Source organism: Lynx canadensis, chromosome B1 (genome assembly GCF_007474595.2).
Source record: "Lynx canadensis isolate LIC74 chromosome B1, mLynCan4.pri.v2, whole genome shotgun sequence".
In the NCBI taxonomy this organism is placed as follows: Eukaryota; Metazoa; Chordata; class Mammalia; order Carnivora; family Felidae; genus Lynx; species Lynx canadensis.
In genome coordinates, this window is record NC_044306.2 from 75,804,472 (window position 1) to 75,824,766 (window position 20,295).

Consider the following 20,295-nt stretch of genomic DNA (forward strand, 5'->3'; position numbering starts at 1 on the left):
GAGTCCGTGGTTTTAAAGTATAGGAAGAGGAGGAATTATTTCTGCCTCTATCTTAATTAAACAAGATTAAATGCCTAGGCCTCATCTGTTTTTTGCTTTAGAAAAAAAAAAAATCTTGGGTGGTTTTCTCCTAACTTTTACTTTGGAGAGGATCAGACATTAGCTATGGCATCTAGAGACAAGATAGGACCTCGGATACAGGACTCTTGTAATAAAAACTAATTGATTTTCCGTAATTTGACCTGTCTTGCAACATTATATTTCAGAGTGAAAATTATCACTTCCACACTTGCTGTTTTTTGACAAGCGAAAATAAATAACAGCACTTTTGAAAGAAGAAAGAGTAAATACAACATTTGAGTCAAAGGTGCCATAGAAATCTAACACAAGACATATAAATACTCGATTTTACTTTTCAACTCCATGGACAATGACTATTACACAGTAAGAAGCACAGTTCATGTGATCCACTGCACAATAGAACCAATACAAATGGATATTATCACTTTGAAATAAGTGACACCTTAGATCTCTGTTGGGGAAAGAGAACACAGGAGCATAAGGAAAAGTCTAGTTGAAGTTTCTAAAAAAAAAAAACAATAAACAATGTAGGCCAACAGCAAAATATTGGTTTTCCTTGGGGAAGTGAGCTACTATTCTAGAAAACAAAATTGCTCTAAGGGAGGTTGTTACATAGCAGAATGTCCTCTTGTCATAGATCCCAAGAGAAAGGCCCCAGGCACCTAAAATGGTTGCTAGTCTGGACAACTAAGCAAGACGAATTATTTTCTTTCCTAAACTCAAGAGTCTTCATTTTGGCATCTGCTAAGGACACTAAACTCTGAGAGACTGTAAAATGTCAAACTGACCCCCATAAATTGTGAGAACATTTCAACAGACTATGTGAGTTTCAGTGTGGCAAATAGAAGGTAATGCATTTATTGAATAAATCTATATAAAGTTTTTAAAATCACAGGCTCTGAATCACTGCAAAATGTTTCCCAGAAATACCGTATCAATGTTCTATGGCAGCCAAAATAAAGATAATAGCTTAGAGAAGGAACACAGAATATTAGGCTTGTTATTTGCTAGAGTGGCATTTTATATAATCTTGATTTCCTTTGCCTTTTGAAAAACGTGGCATCCAGCCCCATTTTTAGTATCATCTCTTTTCACTTTTACTACATATGAAAGGGGTGAAAATACCTTTTAGTAACAAAGCTGGTCTAAGTGTGAAATCAGCATCAACCTGAAATCACTGTTGGGTCAAATTATCGAATCTTACTGGTGAATTAAAATCTAGAGTCGGACTCCAAGGAGACAAGAATAATGTCTATGTTAGTCTTTCCCTCTTTAATTAGTATTCATGAATCACTGGATTTTTTTTTCTGTCTCTCTCTTTGCATTTATCTCAGTAGTTGTATCATTTGATTGCTAATGTGTTTGAATTGAGCTGCTTGATTTTAATTCAATCTGGCACCTCTTCATGGAGCACTAAATCTCCTCTCAATGGCCATACATTAAACCGTGGCGAGCCCTGAAGGCTCTGCCACCAACAAGACTTCAGCTTTTATTGCTTTGTGCAGCCCGTCCATTCTTGGTTCAAGGGCAGCCTAGATGTAGAGATCCCAGTCCAGATACTCACAGGTAATGACACGGATTACCTGGCAGGATGTGTAAGATAAGCCTTTCTGTTCCCTTCTATACCACCCTGGTGGAGTCTGATACGTCTTCCCTTCGATTAGCAAGTAGGATTTCATTCACTCAGGGAAAATTGTCATCAGAGCTCCTGTGTCTTTGGTGGAGTAGTTCTTAAAATTCATACTTTACTCCTTAAAATCTTCAGACTTAAAATCAAGAGAACCATCTGACATACAAAAAAAAATCATCTGTTTTGAAATTTAAAAGCTGTTCATCATTATAGGTACATGATCTGGAAATAAGATATTACTCAGAGTGTGTGTGTGTGTGTGTGTGTGTGTGTGTGTGTATAAGCTCTGCAACTTTGAAGGGTAAAGACCCAATTTCAAAACAGAAAAGAGACAGCTTCTTAGTGCGTAGCAGGAATCTCACCACATGCCGAACATAGTTTACAGGGACACAGTGTTTAACATGTTCTACTACCCATTACTTGTGACTCAGGAGTCTCTTCTCTCAAGTAAATGGTGAGTCATGGGGATATGTAGAGGTGGAACTTCTTTCTTACACATAATTTCTCTTTGCTTCCAGGATTAGTCAGATTTCTAGAAAAGGACGGGGGAAACAGCAAACCGTCCCTTGAGACCAGAAACAAGGAAAGCCAGTGGAGAGATTACAGTTTATGGGCCAGGCAAGCCTATTAGCAGCTATGCTCTAGACTCATCTTCCCCAGATGGCACTTCATCTCTACAAAGACATTGGACAGGGTGTTCTATTTCCCTGCCTTGGAAAGGAAGAAAAAGTTATAGATTTCTTTGCCCTGAAGCAATCTTCTAGAGAAAGCAATTGTTCCCTTCACATCAGTATTTTATCAGAATCAAGACTTAATGGTAAAAATAAAAGGAAATGAATCCTGTTCTCCCAATTGTCCAGCATGTACCTATTCCCTGTCTTTCTTCTTCCCCTAATGACACCTAACTGGATCTTCAAATGTGGTTTTTCTAAGAAGGAAACTTCTATTTTCAGAATGTCTTTTCAAAAGCAGGACTTCTTCCTTCTAGTGCCAGTGTTCTTCTTACATGAAAATAATGCTGTCAATTTCTGTCATATGTACATCATTCTAAGTTATTTTTTTTTTCTTAGAGAATTTATACTTACCTAGCTACCCTTCCTCCTTACCACATAACACAAAATTTAAGAGAGCAGGCTGGGCACTATAGCCATAGAACAGATAGAAACTAATAGTCCCACAGAGGAACTAAAGTCACAACTGTGTTAAGAAATACTACAGCCAGCTCCGTTAGACAACAAGGGGCATTTTGTTTATCAGTCTGCTAAACGTCTTTAAAGCACTGTTTTGTTTCCACAGGGAAAAGTAGTTATCAAAGAATAAATTGGTTAACACAACTTTAAGTTTCAAAATTATATACAAAGAAATTTTGAGATACATTGCTGTGATACATTATCAAAGTGAATAGTGGAAACTATCTCCTTTAAATTTTACTTGGAATTTTAATGTTTCCATTAAAATCGTTTACTTCATTGTGAAAAATGATGCAAGTGGTTCTAATTTTTTAGAACCACTTGCACCATCCTCTCACATTGTACCCATGTTAGTCATGCAGTCATAAATCCTAGGACACCATGTTTTCACACCATTTCCCTCATCCCAAGCCAACAGAAGGATGAGAAAGGGAGTGATTACAGTCAAACACAACTTAGATTTGGGGGTGATGATTTGTGTGTAAAAAATCAATGTGTTTATATAGATACCTGGAGATTTTGAGTCAAACCCAGGGGTAAGCCAGTCTGATCCAACTCTGACATTCAAAGACTCTCTGAAGAATACTAAACAAAACCAAGCATGCTATTTTAGACATACTTTCCAACTATTGCCATTTATAAGTAACAACTCAAAAATCCTGCTCTGGCTTACATATCTTTTTTAAAACTTGTTCTAAATTTATTTGTACTGTGTCAATTATGTGAATAAAATAAGAGCTGAGAAACTCTCCCTAAGAAAATGTTTTTGCTAGAAACCCTGTCCTGCTACCTTCTGAGCTTCTTGAAAATGAAAATCTCTGTCTTCCAGATGACAGCCACCTTTTTGGTGGAACCAAAATAGCTCTCTCTGCTAGAGTGCTGTCAGTAAGAGTTCTGACAGATAACAGATTTGGCATGCAGGAGGAAGGTAAGAAATGGTCCCATGGTAGGGGGTTGGGTGGGAGCACCTACTAAGGAGCACCTGACTAACAGGAGGGGTGCTTGGAAAACAGTGCCCTCCTAGACACCAGACCACGCTTGAGGAAACCAATGGGCACTTCTGGAAATGACACATAATCTTGGGGGAGAAGGGAACCATCGCTCTTGTAGGATTTTGAAAGGGCTATGTAATATGCATCTGACTGGAAGGTTTCCATTTGTGAAAGGAATCAAATATACTTGCATGCAGAGGATTTTCTCTCCCTCTAGTGGTAGGGCAGGAGCCTCTGAAGTGACATGCTATCACTGTAGAATACTGCTTCCTAAACAAAGATGTGCATTTTGCCCATAAAATGAGTATTTTCACTAGTAGTGTGCTGCTCTCTCTTATGGTAGTTTTCAAAACACCCCCAACACTTCGTGTTAGGGAATGAATTGCCTAAGTATGCTCATTACCAGTGGTAAGGTAGCAAGGATCCCGCTGTTCTTTTGCTAAAAGATGCCTGTGCTCACTTCTGAGATACAGGATTCCCCTTTCCTCTACGTTCCTATCAAAGATGGAACCATGCTGTGATCAGAAGCAACTGCCCTGACACCCCATCTAGGCCAGAAAAATCTGAGGCACTAAATGAGAAAGAGAAAACAAACTTACCTAAAGAAAAGGTGGGCAATATGGAAATTCAAAGGAGAGATACTAATGAATCTGAAGAGTGATCTGAACCTGATAGGTCAATAATTAACCATGAATTTTGGAACAAATCTATTCCTCTACTTTGCAGTCTCTGTCATTTCTCTCATTTTCATTTTGGTCATGAATAAATACTTCCAGTGTAGCAATTTGGATCAATGATATGGGTGAAAAACAGAAAAGATGGAAAAAGTAAATAATGACATTTTGAAGAGAATGACTAAAATTGCCTCCAAAGAGGGATTAAACTGCATAAAATACCACAGTTGTACAAAAGTATTGGTGGAAATGGATCATAGGTTAAAGCTGTCTAATCAATAGGTTATTTATCAATAATTGAAAATCTACCAGTGGGAGGTATGCAGAGTATGCAGCTTTTTCCCTGCTCCATACTCAAAGTCACGCATCCATGATGCCTACTTGACTTCTCCTCTTGTATGTCTCCAAGGCAACCAAAATCATGTTTTCCTGCAAACCTATTTCTTTTCTAGTTTCTTTATCTCAGTGAATAACTCCACCAGCCATCCATTTTCACAAGCCAGAAATTCAGGAGTTACTTGACCCCACCTATTCTATCACCACCATATCTAATCCATCACCAAGTCCTTCAGTCTTACCTCCTAAATCTATCTCACATAGGTCAATTTCTCTTTGCCTCTACCACCACACTATTTCACCATCTCCCTCCTAAACAACTACTACTCTAAAGGGCATCCACTCCATTCTTTGTCAAACACATTTTCCACACTGCACTACTTCATTCAACAAATATTTTTAAGGGGTCTACTTTGTACTCTGATAGCACTTTGTTGAATAAGACAAATTCCCCATTCTCAAGGAGCTTGTGGAGACAGAAGATAAACATCAGATAGTCATAATAATCACTATATAGAGAATTAAAATAGGGTGAATAATACAGAATGGCTGAATGACTATTCTGAATTGTGTGCTCAAACACAAGAAATCAGTGAGAGTTTCAGAAAGGGTTTGAGTTTTAAAGAAGTCCTTTGGGATGATGGTATCTATTAAGGCTTTTTCTCATTGTAAGAAAAAGTGTTTCAAATACTCAGCAAGAACAAAAAGGAAAATAAAAATGTACCTGAAGGTACAATCTAGGTCTGTTTGTCTCCAAGCACCTCTCCTTAAATACAGCACTTATTACCTACATGAAAGTATCCTAGTTTTGTTAACTTTTCTGTATAGCTCCTCTCCCAATAACGTAAGTTCCACGAGAATAGTGGACGTAAATGTCTTCCTCGTTCCTTTATTGTCAGTGCCTAAGCACCGTGCCTGGCATATAAGTAGGCACCCAAGTGAGTATTCGTGGCATTAATGCACAAATTAGTGTGTGAACGGGCAGAGTAAATAGAGAAAATAACTGAGTGAATTTGGAACCTCAGGAAGTCTTCGCGGAGATGTCAAGTTCATTTACTTCAGCTGTTAAGGTTAACTGAGGTATAAGATCCCGCCCAGGTTTCTTAGCTTTGGATCTCCGGCACCACCTGCTCTTACTCAAACTCATCTAGGCACTCCCAGCCACAAACCTCTCCAACTCCCCGCTAGGAGGAGTCACACCTCCGGACCCAGAAACCCTCCCACCCCCTCCTCTAGTTCTTCTTCCCTCCCCTCCCCGCCAGAGTTCCGGCAGCCTTCGAGTAGCAGTGCTCACTGGGAATAGTAGTCTTCCGGTGTGAGGCTAAGGAGTTTTATCCATTTCTAGAACTACGCTTCCCAGAGAGCCTCGCGGCAGAGGAAAGCTGTGTCACCTGACCAGGACTCTGGCGGGGCAATGGCGGCGCCCGTGCTGCGCGGGTGCTGCCTTGGAAGGTGTTGGGCTTTAGCCTGCATTGACAGCGGTTCTCGCCACGGAAGAGGGGCCGCGACTGGGTTCACGTCCAGCGGGAAAAGGGGACAGAGCTTCGTGGCTCAGCAGCCCCTCCTCACGGCCCAGAAGTCAAGGAAAGGGTATACTGTTTCATACCATTACTGCCCACTTAGGTGTGAGGTGGAACTGCCGGAGTGGGGAGGTGGTGGCCACTACAGCCTGGCTTCAGTCTAGACGTTTTGTGGGCGGGGGGGTTGGACTATAACCTGAAACCTAAATGAAAGAGCAACACGAGCCCTCTGTCAGCCTCGCCTCCGCACTAAATCATCAAATAGATAAGCATATTTGAGGAATTCGCGAGTGTAAAATCGCAGGTGTTTTCTTGAATGTGAAACTACACACACCGAAGTGTGGATTCAGTCACTTTACTAATAGCACTACCAGTGGGGTCCGTGACAATAAGCGGGATCTTATTTAGCTGACATTTATATAGCGCTACTGTGGGAGAAGTGTTTTCAAAGTAGAGAGGGATCCTTTACCTACAAGCTCTGGATGGTGGTGGCTTAATATTGTCAGAAAACTCCACCTATCTGTGGAGGTGTTTAATGTTGAACGTTTTCTAGACCTAGGAGGATGCAGCCAATACAAGAGATCTTCCTTCTGATTAGAGAGCTTTGCTTCGTTTGTTAAATAGCCTCTAAACAGCTGTTTATACTTTATAAGACTTAAGTAGTTTCTTTTTAAATACAGAAACAGAAGGCACGTGTTTGGTAATCACTATATCCTTTGAGACAGTTAAGTTGGCATTATATTTGCTTTTCTGTTGGAGCGACAGAAGGAAAATGTCCAGAAACGTTCAACTTCTATTCCTTTTATAAATTAGATCGTCCGACTGTAAATGGAAAGTATTTTTTCTGTCATGTAATGAAACTTAAAAAAAAAAAAAAAAAACTTCTGAGTAATGTTTTAGCAAATGCAGACTTTCTGATGAGTTTTTCATTTAATTCCTCTCAGTAGCAGACAGTGCTTCCAAACTTTAAAAGGAAGGACTTAATCTTCTCACAGTACTATAGATAGAGAACTTGTGTTGAAATGATTGGAACAAAACCCAATACATGCAAACAAAAACCTAGATAATATAGGAAATTGCTTGGGAGCAAAGCAGAATAGGAACAGAACATGGGAGGAGTATGTGTAAACATGCATTGTCCAGGATGTATGATTTCAGAAGGAATAAGCACACTTACAAGAACCTGGAGAGATTTGTGTATGGAATGTTCATATAGACCCAATAGAGTAGGAGTGGCCAGATAGAGATTATTATAGCATTTAACAGCTTCTTAGATTTTGATAGCAATCAAGCATAAACAAACAGGAACCTGAAACTGTATCTGGGGAATTGAAAAAAAAACAAAGCCACATCTTACAGTTTAATGTTTTCGTTTGCACAAAATTCCCAGGAAGAGTATGATTTAGTGATGATTTATTATATCTATGTTACTCTTACCATTTTACTTGCAAGCCATTGCATGATGGAGAATTGCCCTTCCTTTTTAAATAAGATATACAACTATTTATTTATCATTATTTCTCTAGAAGTAAAAGCATAATGTTTATGTTAATTCTAAAATATTTGCAAGATCAGCTTTCATTTACTGAGTCCTTAATTGGGGAAAGACAGTTAATGTAGAAAATGCTGATTTTCACTGAAGTCAGCCAAGCAGATGTCACGTGATACCCATTTCTAAATTGTTTCAGGATGCCAAATTGTTTCTTCATCACCTTCCTCTGTACAATGAGTTTCCTTATGCCATGTTGTAAATGCATTTTATCTTGCTGGTCTTGTAGATGTTCACTATGGATTGCTTTTGATTCAGTGATCAATACAATATGACATATTTTTAAATATAAGGATCTAAAATTTTAATAAGTTAAAAAATATGAAATTAATACATATGGTTTAGGGTTGTAGAAATTCATGCATAGTTGCAGATCCAACTACTTCTTAACCATTATTTTTTTCTCTTTAGTGAACACAAATGGGCAGCTGTGGTAGGTTTGGAAATTCATGCCCAGATTGTCTCCAACTCTAAACTCTTCTCTGGATCTCAAGTCCACTTTGCAGCACCTCCAAATTCTTTGGTATCTTTTTTTGATGCATCTCTGCCTGGAACTCTGCCGGTAAGGTTTTTGTTTAATCATATTTCATTAGAAAATGCTTATGTTTTATTGGATGTAGATAATGATTTCCTTGTTTTAACATCTTGGCACAATTCTTAGAAAGTACTTGTTTAGGGATTTGGAGTGAAGTAGGATGAACTAAATGTTTTCTAAAGACCCATCTCTGTAATTCTGTTTCTAAATCTAAATGTCATCCATTTATTCATACATGTATTCACTCATTTCACACACATTTTAAAATGTCTACTAAACACCAGACCCTGTGCTATGAACTGGAACATAAAGATGAGTGGCATTCCTTGCCTTTGAGGAGTTTAAAGACTAGGTGGGGAGAAGTGTCTTATAAACAAGTAGAGTAGTGTGTGATTATGCCTGTGAAGGTGATATGAAGGACATGGTTTTGGAACCCAGAGTGGGGACATCTAATTTTGTAAGAGAAGGATTATTGTGAGAAATTGGGGTATGAGTATGATTGGAAAGCTTGTTGAAACAGGTGGTGTCTGAGGTATCTGAGAAGCCAGATAAGAGTTAGGTAAATGAAGGAGGAGAAGGAGTCTGGTCACGGAAAACAACATATGTCACATGATATTATAGTGTAAGGTTCACAATGATTGTGATTATTGAAAATTAAGTGGTCAATAGTAGAAAAAGTCAACCACAGTATACATTGAATTAACTACTTATTACTCACTTTCACTTAAACCCAGGGAATGACTAGGTCCAGTGTACTCAGTCAGCAAGATTGTTATCATATAATTTCATACAGTTAACTGGATTTTTAAGAAAAGGATGGAAGGAACAATATGAATATTTGAGGTAATCAATAAATCATAGTCTGTGTGGGACATACAATATCGACTGGGTGTGGGATTTCCTGCCATCCTTGGAGGGAGTGTGTATAGATAGATGGTGGGAACTGGCAGGGAGAGGGAAGGATGGGTGAATTCTGCACTCTCTAACATGTAAATACAAGTGAAAGCTGGTTGATGTGACCATTGGCAGACTTGCAGAGATGGAGGTTTACTTTTCTCAGAGTCACTGTCCAGAGTAGAAGGTTATGGGCAGTGCCTCCAATGTGCCTGCTATACCCAGGGCTTTGATTCTACTGGGCAGTGTCTCTTACTTGTGGTTTTTTTTGTGGAGGACTCCTATCCCTGCAAACCCTATCCAGGCTCACCTTTGATTTGCTGTTGGGTCTTTCTGGAGGAAAGACAGATAAAGGGATGTCTGTCCCTCCCTCCCTCCGGCTTAGAGTATCTATCTGTGGAAAAATAATTTTTGTTTGGGAAGAGACAATTTTTCAGTTACAAACGTATGAGTTCCTGTTTGGGCAGAGATGCAGATATAGTAGAAACAGAGTAATATCTGTTCAGACAAGTGAAATGGAAAGCAGTTCATCATAACCCCTCTCCTTTTTTCCTTCTGAGCTCAAAACTTTTTTTCACCGTATGGTAGTTCATTATCAAGAGGCTACACATAACCTCTGATTTCTTTCTAGGTTTTTGCAGCTGGGAATACAGAATCCAACAAAGTATTTATTATAGTTCACATTTAGAAATAGATCTATTTGCAGATACGTATGTTTTCTATAAATAGGCTTTCATTTGTGGCTAAATGTGGTCAAATATTAGAGACAATTTAAAATAACTAAAATGTCAACATGCTTTGAAAGACTTCTTGCTATACACCAAAGAAGAAGGTGCTTGCCCAGTGATAAGCATAGCAAGAAAACAGTGAAGGTGTTTGGGACATTTAAGTGGGTGAAAGCAGACATGAAATCAATGGCAAAATTTTTATTAGTCCTGTTTTTCTTAATATTGGAGAGATTTGAGAATACTTAAATACGTATGACTTATAGTCAACAATAAGATATTCCATACTTAAAAAATGTGTTAAGGTAGATTTCATCATAAGTATTCTTACTGCAATAAAATAAAATTTTTAAAAATGCTGATGAGGAACCAATGAAGAAGAGCTAAAAACAGTTAAAGAGGCTTGAACATATGCATTGTAATCGGTCTCTCTCCCTACCCCAAAGAAACCCCACTGAAATTACAGTAAAAGAATTTAGAAGTTATAAACCTATTAGAGAATGGGAGACCAGAGTACATGAGAGATGGTAGATGGAGGAGGGACTGACTTAGCAGAGCTGAATTAAGTATAACCCAAGAAAGGGCCGCTAGTGAGGAGTGAGACGGCATGCCCTTCGTAGCCTCAGAAGTGGTCAGGATATGGGATCCTTAATTATTGTGGAAGGCCAGGGAGAGGTGGAAACAAGGGATTGATTCTGAGTCTGGATATGGAGCAGTTAGACTTAACGTCCTCTCCCCTGACCCTCTGTAGCTGCCCCACTCCCCACAGGAATCTATAGTTTTAGGAAAAATTCAACTGGTAACACATTCTCCCTGGGACCCCAGGCAGAGGAAAGGCACTGATGTTAGAGATTGTCTACACTCTAGACTCCAGGGCCTGCCCAGTGCTTTTCTCTACACTGTTTGGGGACCTCAGGCAACCTTGTATAGCCATCACTCCCCTTCCCCAAGCAGGAATTTGCAGGAACTTGTTTGGAGATTACATGTCCCTGGAATGAAGAGCTTCAGATACTGAAACTTGGAGTGGTAGGGGTCTCTATAAACAAAACTGCCTGGTCACCTGATCATCCTAGAATGCAGGCCACCGGTCAACAAGTCCTGGATACTTACGTTGAACTTGTAATCAGCATTTTAGTACCCTACTTCAAAATACAGACCGATGGCCAAAAATCACTAGACTTTTGAAGAGATTCTCCTACATAATGGAGACAGCCCCAAATAAAAAGACTAAAAGAAATAAGCGGCAGCAGATAATGCACAGGGTAAAAGAATACCTTAAAAATTAAAAGCTTTTATAAATATCCTCAGATAAAAAAGGTAGCTGCACCTTTGAGATAAGAGCATGATAGTACTTTTTAAAAATAATCAGAACTAAAGCTCTAAGAAATTAAAATTATGATGACAAAAAATCCAGAAGAGTTGGAAGATAAAGTTAAGAATATCTTCCAAAAAGTGTAACACAAATACAGTGAATTGGACAGTTGGGGATAAAATTAGAACATTAGAGAATCAGTCTAGGATGTCCAACATCTGATTCATAGAAGTTCCAGAAGACAGAAGAGAGACCATAGACAAGAAGAAACTATCAACACAGATTCATTTCCCAGAACGGAAGGACCTGAATCTTCAAATGGGAAGGGCCTGCCAAGGACCCAGTGCGAGGAACAAAAAGAGTCTCACATACAGGCATGTCATCGTGAAGTGTAGGAACGCCTGGGATAGAGGTAAGATACTGGAACTTACATAAAAAAGAAAAGAAAGGTCACATGCAAAGGACTGGGAATCAGAAAGTCACCAGACTTCTATTTTTTTTTAATTTTTAAAGGTTTATTTATTTTGAGAGAGAGAGAAAGAGAATGAGTGGGAGAGGGGCAGAGAGAGAAAGAGAAAGAATTCTAAGCAGGCTCCTTGCTGTCAGCGTACAGCCCAAGGCAGGGCTCAAACTCACAAACCGTGGGATCATGATGTGAGCCAACATCAAGAGTCAGATGCTTAACAGACTGGGCCACCCAGGCACCCCATAAAGTCATCAGAATTCTTAGAAGCAGTGCTTAAAACTGGAAGAGAATGAAATGGTATCTTAAAAAAAATCTTAGAAAAAAATGGTTCTAATTTAGAATTCTGTGTCCACTATCAACTGTGACAGTAGAATAATAATATTTTCAGACAGGTTCTCAAAAACTTGGCCTTTTACTGTCATGAAAACCTACTGGAGTAATGGAGAGGTTCCAGATTGCCAGCCCTGCATCAGGCCCCAGGGAATCTGGTGGGACAGCAGGATGGATGGCTCTAGAACAGAGCCATTTCGAGAAAGAATGGGTAGCTGGGTGGGAATAGCAAATATCTAATGTTTGTGTAGATACAAGATTTTACATATAGAGTCTTTGAGAATAATAAGCAATAAGTAAAGTGAAAAATATGAAGCAAATAATGAAATAAAGACTTGTCAACTCCAGAAAAAACACAGCATTCAAGAAAGGAAATGTGATCATAGTACACTTACCAGCTTAGCCAAGAAACCCATTTACTTAATAATAATAGAAGAACCAACTACTGATTTAACAAAAGCTGATATAACTAGGATTTGGGGAAATAAAAGAACTAAATTCTTATCTACCATTATCAGAAGTCACATTCCAAATTGATAAGGCAAGAAAAAAATAAGAATATGCTCTAGGAACAGTTTTGGTCACAGATTCAGGGAGGCCCCTTTCTGCTTTCCAGGCCCTAAGTTGGTAGATTGGTTTTTGTTTTTGTTTTTTTGGCTTTTATTTATTTTTTTAATATTTACAAATAAGGCAATGAGTGAAAAATTTAGAGTTCTCAAGAGACAAATTAGTCAAAAGGGTTTTCAATGACGTATTAAGAAATTTTATGTAAGAGTAATATTAAGTAATCAAATATTAACCTCTGCTGGTTTCTCAGCCTTCTACTAGTGAAATATCTTTTTTGTTCCCAAAGTCCAAATAGTGACAGACTCCCCCCCACACTCCCTACCTGTGATTCCCATCCTTACCATGCTTTTAGGAGGAACAGGCTCATCTATATTCTAGATTATTCATACCCAAATTTATGCATGTCGTGGGAGTATGTGCTTTCCTGGAGGTGAAGTGACCTACCTACCTACCAGTTTGACTTTTTGGACTTTAACATTACTCAGCTCACCATGGGATTGGACTGAAGAGTGGCATATTTTGTTCCTGAATAGAAATGTAGTAAAATAGGAAGCATGGGTAAATTCTAAGAGGCAAAGTAAGATAAAAATACTGCAAAATATCTTATAACTTTATTTAAATTATCTCCTGGGGGGCACCTGGGTGGTTCAGTCAGGCGTCTGACTTTTGGTTTTGGCTCAGGTTTGTGGGTTTGAGCCCCATGTCGGGCCGCATGCTGACAGTGCAGAACCTGTTTGGGATTCTCCCTCCCTGTCCCTCTGCACCTCTCCTGCTTGCGCGCTTGCGCTCTCTCGCTCTCTCTCCCTCTCTCTCTCTCCCTCCCTCTCTCTCTCTCTCTCTCAAAATAAATAAACACTAAAAAAAAAAAAAAATTATCTCGTAGGAATGAAATTGGCCAAGTCTTGGGGCTCCATGTTCTAAAACAAGAACACTGTGTCATTAGGACAGCTATCAACTCTGTCTTTTTCCCAGATGAAGGAAGGATTGTCACTTGGCAAATGGCCAGCAGCCTTGGCCAGCAGGTGATGGATTTTTCCAAAGGTCCCCTGGCACTGCATATTACTTAAAAATAGGAAGATAAATATGACAAGACAGCTCAAAGATCTGAAAGTGGTGCTGCCAGGGAACAGGACTGGCAGGTGAGGGCAGCAAGAGCTGCTGGTTTTCATTATAAATTATTTCAAAATACCTGCCTGTAATAAATTGTTAAACAACTAAAAGTTAGTTGTAAAGGAGCAACATATAGATAAGAGGAAATTATTGATAGAATCAGGTTCCTGAGAAAGCAAGAAGTATCTTCAGAGCACAGGAAGAAGGACAGCTTTCCGTCTGTAATCTCGCAGAAGATGGTCCCTCCAACCCATCTGTAAAGGCAACTTTTTAGTTTGGGTTGTGGAAGGTTGAGGAATCTCCCATCTGGTTTTTCCCTTTCCTAGCAAACACTGTTTCTTACATCTCACACTCCTTTTTGGAGCTCTTTCCTGCCTGAGTCAGTATCCCTTGCATTCTGGGTCTGTGGGTGATTCAGTCTCTCAGTTTTTCTGTGCCTCCAGTCGTTTCTAGCTCTTGAATGATAGCACAGAATTCTAAGTTGACAGTTATTTCCCCTCAGCACACTGAAGACATGATTCCATTGTCCTCAGGCATCTATTATTGCTGATGAGAAGTCTGCATCCTTTGTAAGTAATCTGATTTTTTTCTCTGATAGCTGTAGCCAGGACATGTCTAGGTGTGGATTTGTTTTTATTTATTCTGCTCAGTACCCAGTATGATTTTTCCACTTGAAGACTCTACCCTGGATTGTGGAGGTATCTCTGCGGGATGAATTCATGGCGGCCTCTACCAAGGCCCATTGGGCTTTATTAAACAAACTGTTTCCATGTTACTTTCTCAGCTCCTGAATATCACTCAGCTTGGATAGTGCCAACATTCAAGCCACACCCATGCTAGGTACAGGGCCAGGGGCCCTGATTTCTCAACACTTTCTTTTCACTTTGGCCTTGAGGCAGGTGGCCTGTTCCATATCCACTCCTATAGTTGGTGGCAGAACATTTTCTGCCTGGACCAGGATTTTGTGGTTCCCATCTCCCTGCCCCAGGTGTCTCACAACCTCGACTTTTGCTCCTAGGGCAGGGGTGGGGGGGTTAGGGGGGAGGGGCTTTAAATGGCCAACATCTGGTATCCTCTCCGCCTGGTGAACAATAATGATAGTAGTAAAATCAACTGACATTTACCGAGTGCATGGTATGTGGCAGGGACTGTTCAAGGTGCTTTCTTCATATGTGTTAACCTTTTTTAATCTCACAATAACTATATCAGACAGTTCTCGTCATCATCCCAATTAGAAAGTAAGTGGAGAAGCTAGATACAAACCCAGTAGTCTGCCTTCCAGGTTCAAACCTGTAACCCCTTTGCCATCCTATCTCTTATAGTGACCCTTGGGTGATACATGGCTTTAAGCTCCACTACTGCCATGGAACCCCAGTTTCCTTTCTGGCTTTTGAACTTAGCTCTGTGTGTGTGTGTGTGTGTGTATTTATAAATTTATACATTTATATAATGTCTGTGTGTATAGATACAGTACTTGTTTTCATCCACCATGTCCCCTCCAACCCCAGTGTATCTGTACTCCCAGCTATCTATCACTTAGGCTGCTATTTTGACCAGTGATTACAACCCCAGCCCCCTGCCCCTATTCTGATTGATGACTCTTCTGAATGTTTCTTAGGACCACAGGCATTTTATCTTCTTATTTTACCGTTAGTTTTAGAATTATATGGAATCCCATCATAAATCTTCAGACTGAAAAGGTCATTCAGCCCATTTTCTTGCTTATAGGCAGGATTACAGCTAAACTAAGGACAGCATTCTTTGTTTTTATTAGCAGGGATTCAGCCTCACTCATTACTTTGACCTAGTAAAACCTCTTACTCTGGTATAGAATCTTCCTTAACTTATTGAATAATTATTCATCTATAGAACTTAAGCAAATCTTAGGTTATCTGCCTAGAGTTTACTATTTCCTACTTATCAGTGTCATCTCGATTTCTCTACTTATAATACTTTTATGAGATGTGAAATGGGAAGAACAATAGGAAAGGAAACATATTTGTTTGATAAAATGTCAAATTTACAACTCTTGTAATTTGCTAATGTTTCTAGTAAGGGTGAAATTTCATCAAGTTTGTTTGAAATTTGTGCTTGTGCAAACCTGCTTGGACACACACACACCCACCCACCCTTCAGTCTGTTACTTGAAATGCTTGCCCCCTCCTAGTGTCAATCCCTATGCAGGAGAAAACAAAGAGAACATTCTGCCTCTGTTGATGCCAGCTGGTAGGTTGCTCAGCTATGGCCAGTAGATAGCTACTTCTGATAATCAGGCTGCGCCACAATTAGATTAATTAAGAACTAGTGACTCTGCTCTTGTTTTCCTTGTTTGAAAGCTCTTATCTGTACATAACACCGAGTCCCCTAGTAACTGTAAATGTCTATTGTTTCCAGAACAGGGGAAATGGCTGTAAAAAACTGTTTTCCACGCGTAGGCAAGAATATTCTCCTCTTTTCTCAGGATTAACCTGTCTAAAAAAGCATTTGAGGTTTTACATATCAAAGATGTTTGGAATTGGCTCTGGCAGCTGTGGAATGGAAACTGGAAGATTGTTTACCATATTTTACAAAACTTTCTTTTATGCCTAAGAGTATATACAGTTGACCCCCAAACACAGGGGTTAGAGGCACAGAGTCAGAAATCCATATATAACTTTTGACTCCCCAAGAACATATCTACTAATAGCCTGCTGTAGACCAGAAACCATACTAATAACATAAATAGTCAAGTAACACATATTTTGTAGATTATATGTATTATGTGTTATTTGTATAATAAGTCTTCTAGAAAAGAAAATGTTAGTAAGAAAATTATAAGCAAAGGAAATTTATTTGTCATATTCTCCTGTATTTATCGGAAAAATTCCACATATAAGTGTACTTGCACAGTTCAAACCTATGTTGTTCAAGGGTTAACTGCATTACTATTAGCAAGAAGAGAATGGAAAAGGGGGAAAGATATGATGTCAATATATCTGAGATGATGCCTGCCCTCTGGAAACTAACAAACGATGGAGAGATGATGCTTTATATTAGAGATTCATACTTGAACATGTATGCCACGTTGCACCATAAGAGATCTTGGCCCTTAAAGAAATGATGATGTGAATACTTTGTAAAATACTTTGAGATTAATTTAATTTTTAAATTTCTTATGGCATGTTTATTTAAAGTTAGCTGTCAATATCCTAGCTCTCTGAACATAGCAGATACTAGTAATAACTTTTGTTTTGAAGGACCTAATAGATTTAGAAATACTTGACTAGTTCTAGAGAGCATTAGGCTGAAGTGCTTTCCTGACTCTTAATTCTAAACGTAATTATAAAAGTTGTTAACTCAAAACTTCTAAACGAAATAGAAATTCAAGAACACAGCATTAGGGAAGTGTTTAAATGCATACATTTATAATCAGACCTATATTTACCTCTCTGTCCATTCATACTAGATTATGTTAAGTTATTTGACTAAGAAGACAAAATGTGACAGTTTTCTATTAAAATATTTTTCCATTTCAATGATTTGCTTTAATGTAATCTGTAGAACTTATAATTACATTATATTTTCAGTCTTTAATCTTGCCAGTCATTCTCGGAGTCACTTTGATGGTTTTCCTTCCTTCTTTTGTAAAATAGGGTGTTCCAGGGGTGAGGAGTTTTGCCCTATGACCCTTGTCCCTATAAAAGTGGTGTGTCTGTGAGTTCAGACACACAAATGTGGAAAAGTTCCCTTTCAGCTCCTAAACTCTTCTGATGGTCCAACATTTGCCTTATGATGTCAGTAACTGGCTATCTCCCATGAACTCAGATGACCCATGAGGGTGATGGACTCACATGTTCAGTAGGCAGTATGACCTCCTCTCCCCTCACGTGGGAATCATTTGACTCCTTCCCTGCCATGGATCTTTTCCCAGCTCTCCGTAGATTCTTGAAAGCCTCTCTCTTCACGACCATTTTCACCTCCCCTACCCTGTAGCAGTCTTACCTGCAGTATTCCCCACGTGAAGTCTGACTGTATTAATAATAAGGCTTCTACTTTGTATCAATATATATTTGTTTTGTATAGTTGATTGACCATCCTTTTTGTGTATATTGTTTATAGCAATTTATGTGTTTGATTATAAGTTTCCAAAAAGCAGTTCGTGGACCTTTCTTGGGACGCTTGACAGTACCTTGCATATAACATGTATATAACACCGTGAATAGATATTTCTCTATATAATTGCATGCACATACATGAGGAGTCCATATGAAATAAAGTTCTAGGTGTCTAAAACCCTTTTGCCATTTTTTAACCTGTTTATGGGAATCTTTCTGAAGTATATTTTATACTTTTCCCACTTTTGCATAGGGTATATTGAACATATAAGCTAACCTCTTGATTACTCAAGGTCATCAGCAACGTCAGTTATTGGTCAGTGTTGTAATATAATGCTGCCTCCAAAGGCTGTTGAGGTGTGTAAACCTATCTGATCCTACAGTAAATGGATCAGATACAGTAAGAGCCATCTTTTTAGGTTTCATATTGCGGTCTTTTTCCTTGCTATTATAGTTATCTACCCCTCACCTTTTTTTAAGCTGCTGTTAGTATATTTGACTCAAGGAGCCCCTTCTTGCTCATTTTCTGCTTGTCAATCATTGCTTCTCATCTGCTGTAGCCCAGAAAGCCTGATTATTCACTTGCTATTGTAAGTAAGAACAAGGCTCTGCACAGAGATCTGTTCTACAATATAAAGTACATGAGTGGTAAGAAGCTTGTTAGCTTCTTAAAGTTATAAACAGTATGAGAATGGAATAGAAAGAGATCCTGGAAATTATTCAATTTAGTCCTTTTAATTTACAGATGGGAGAGCTGCTGTTGTGACTTGACCACAGTCACACAACTGCTTTGTGTCCCGATCAGATTAGAACTCATGCTTAGCTTCCAATCTATATTCCACCATTATCGGAATTGCTGGTAGGCATTGTTATTTTGCAGGTATGTGTATATTTCAAAACATAATACCATTGACAGATGTGTATGTAATGTGTTTACATGTGCATCCACATGCTGATAGAGAGGCACTGACTATTTAGCATTGACACTGATATTATGCACTGTTTCTAATGACAGTGTCCACTGGGTGAGAGATCTAAATCTGGAGAGAGAGTAAAGAGGGAAAGAGTGCTGATTCCGAAGAAGAAATGGAGAAAAGAAAATCTAACCTAATTAGTCTTTCTCCAGACCCACAATTAAGGGAGCAGCTGTAGCTCTGGGCAGCTCTCAGCTGTACATATCACCATGCAAATACTGATTATAATGAAACATTCTTTTAGGATCTTTACTATATGCTTCCTCCAGGAAAATTTTCTCTACATTTTCTTTTGGTTCACGAATTCCCTGTTATGTCTGCTCTGCTTTTCAATATATCCATTGAGGTTTTTTTTTTTTTTTCTTCTGAGAGTATCTTCCATATATAGAAATTTGGTTTTTTCCTTTAAATGTCTCCTGACTTTTTAAAAAAATTTTTTAATCTTTATTTATTTTTGAGAGAGAGAGAGAGACAGACAGACAGACCGACAGAGTGTGAGCGGGGGCAGGGGGGTGGACAGAGAGAGGGAGACACAGAATCCAAAGCAGGCTCCAGACTGTGAGCTGTCAGCACAGAGCCCAACATGGGGCCCTAATGCACAAACCATGAGATCATGACCTGAGTCGAAGTTGGACGCTTAACCGACTGAGCCACCCAGGTGCCCAAATGTCTCCTGTCTTTTAAAAATACTGCCTTTTTTGTGTATTCAGTTTTTGAATTCTTTAGTAATTTTATGTATTTTTGAAAGGTTTTTTTTGCTTGGGAGAGAGAGAAAGAGAGCGCACATGTGCAGGAGAGGGAGCAGAGAATCCCAAGTAGGTTCTGTCAATGTAGAGCAGAGCCCAACACCGGGTTTGATCTTGCAAACTGAACTATGAGATCATGACCTAAGCTGAAACCAAGAGTCTCATAGTGTTCAGAGTACAGATCTTTCACCTCCTTGGTTACATTTATTCCTAGATATGTTATTCTTTTTGATGCAATTATAAATGGGATTGTTTTCTTATATTCTTTTCCTGGTATTTCATTCTAATAAAAACCAATTTCCGTATATTAATTTTGTATCCCTCAATGACATTTGTTAATTCTAATAGTTTTTTGTTGGAGTCTTTAAGGTCTTCTATATATAGTATCATGTCATCTACAAATAGTGGCAGTTTTTCTTCTTTCTTTTTTTTTTTTTAAGTTTATTTATTTTTTCTTTTTTTCTTTTTTTTTTTTTTTGAGAGAGAGAGAGAGAGAGAGAGAGAGAGAGAGAAAGAGAAAGAAAGAGAGAATATCTCAAGCAGGCTGAGTGCTATCAGCACGGAGCCCAA

At 38.8% G+C, this 20,295-nt stretch overlaps 1 protein-coding gene across 2 annotated transcripts in view; it reads left to right on the forward strand.

Annotated features, from left to right (window-relative positions):
* Nucleotides 1–6,305: 6,305 nt before the first annotated feature.
* The window catches only part of GATB (glutamyl-tRNA amidotransferase subunit B), an 85,216-nt gene continuing 71,226 nt past the window's right edge, over nt 6,306–20,295 (forward strand). For both annotated transcript variants that reach the window (XR_003968300.1, XM_030312928.1), the window contains exons 1-2: nt 6,306–6,493; nt 8,384–8,534. Coding sequence is in view for 1 of the 2 variants with exons in the window: in XM_030312928.1 (XP_030168788.1) it covers nt 6,318–6,493; nt 8,384–8,534 (327 nt within the window). In the remaining variant the exon portion in view is untranslated. The remainder of the gene's footprint in view (nt 6,494–8,383; nt 8,535–20,295) is intronic.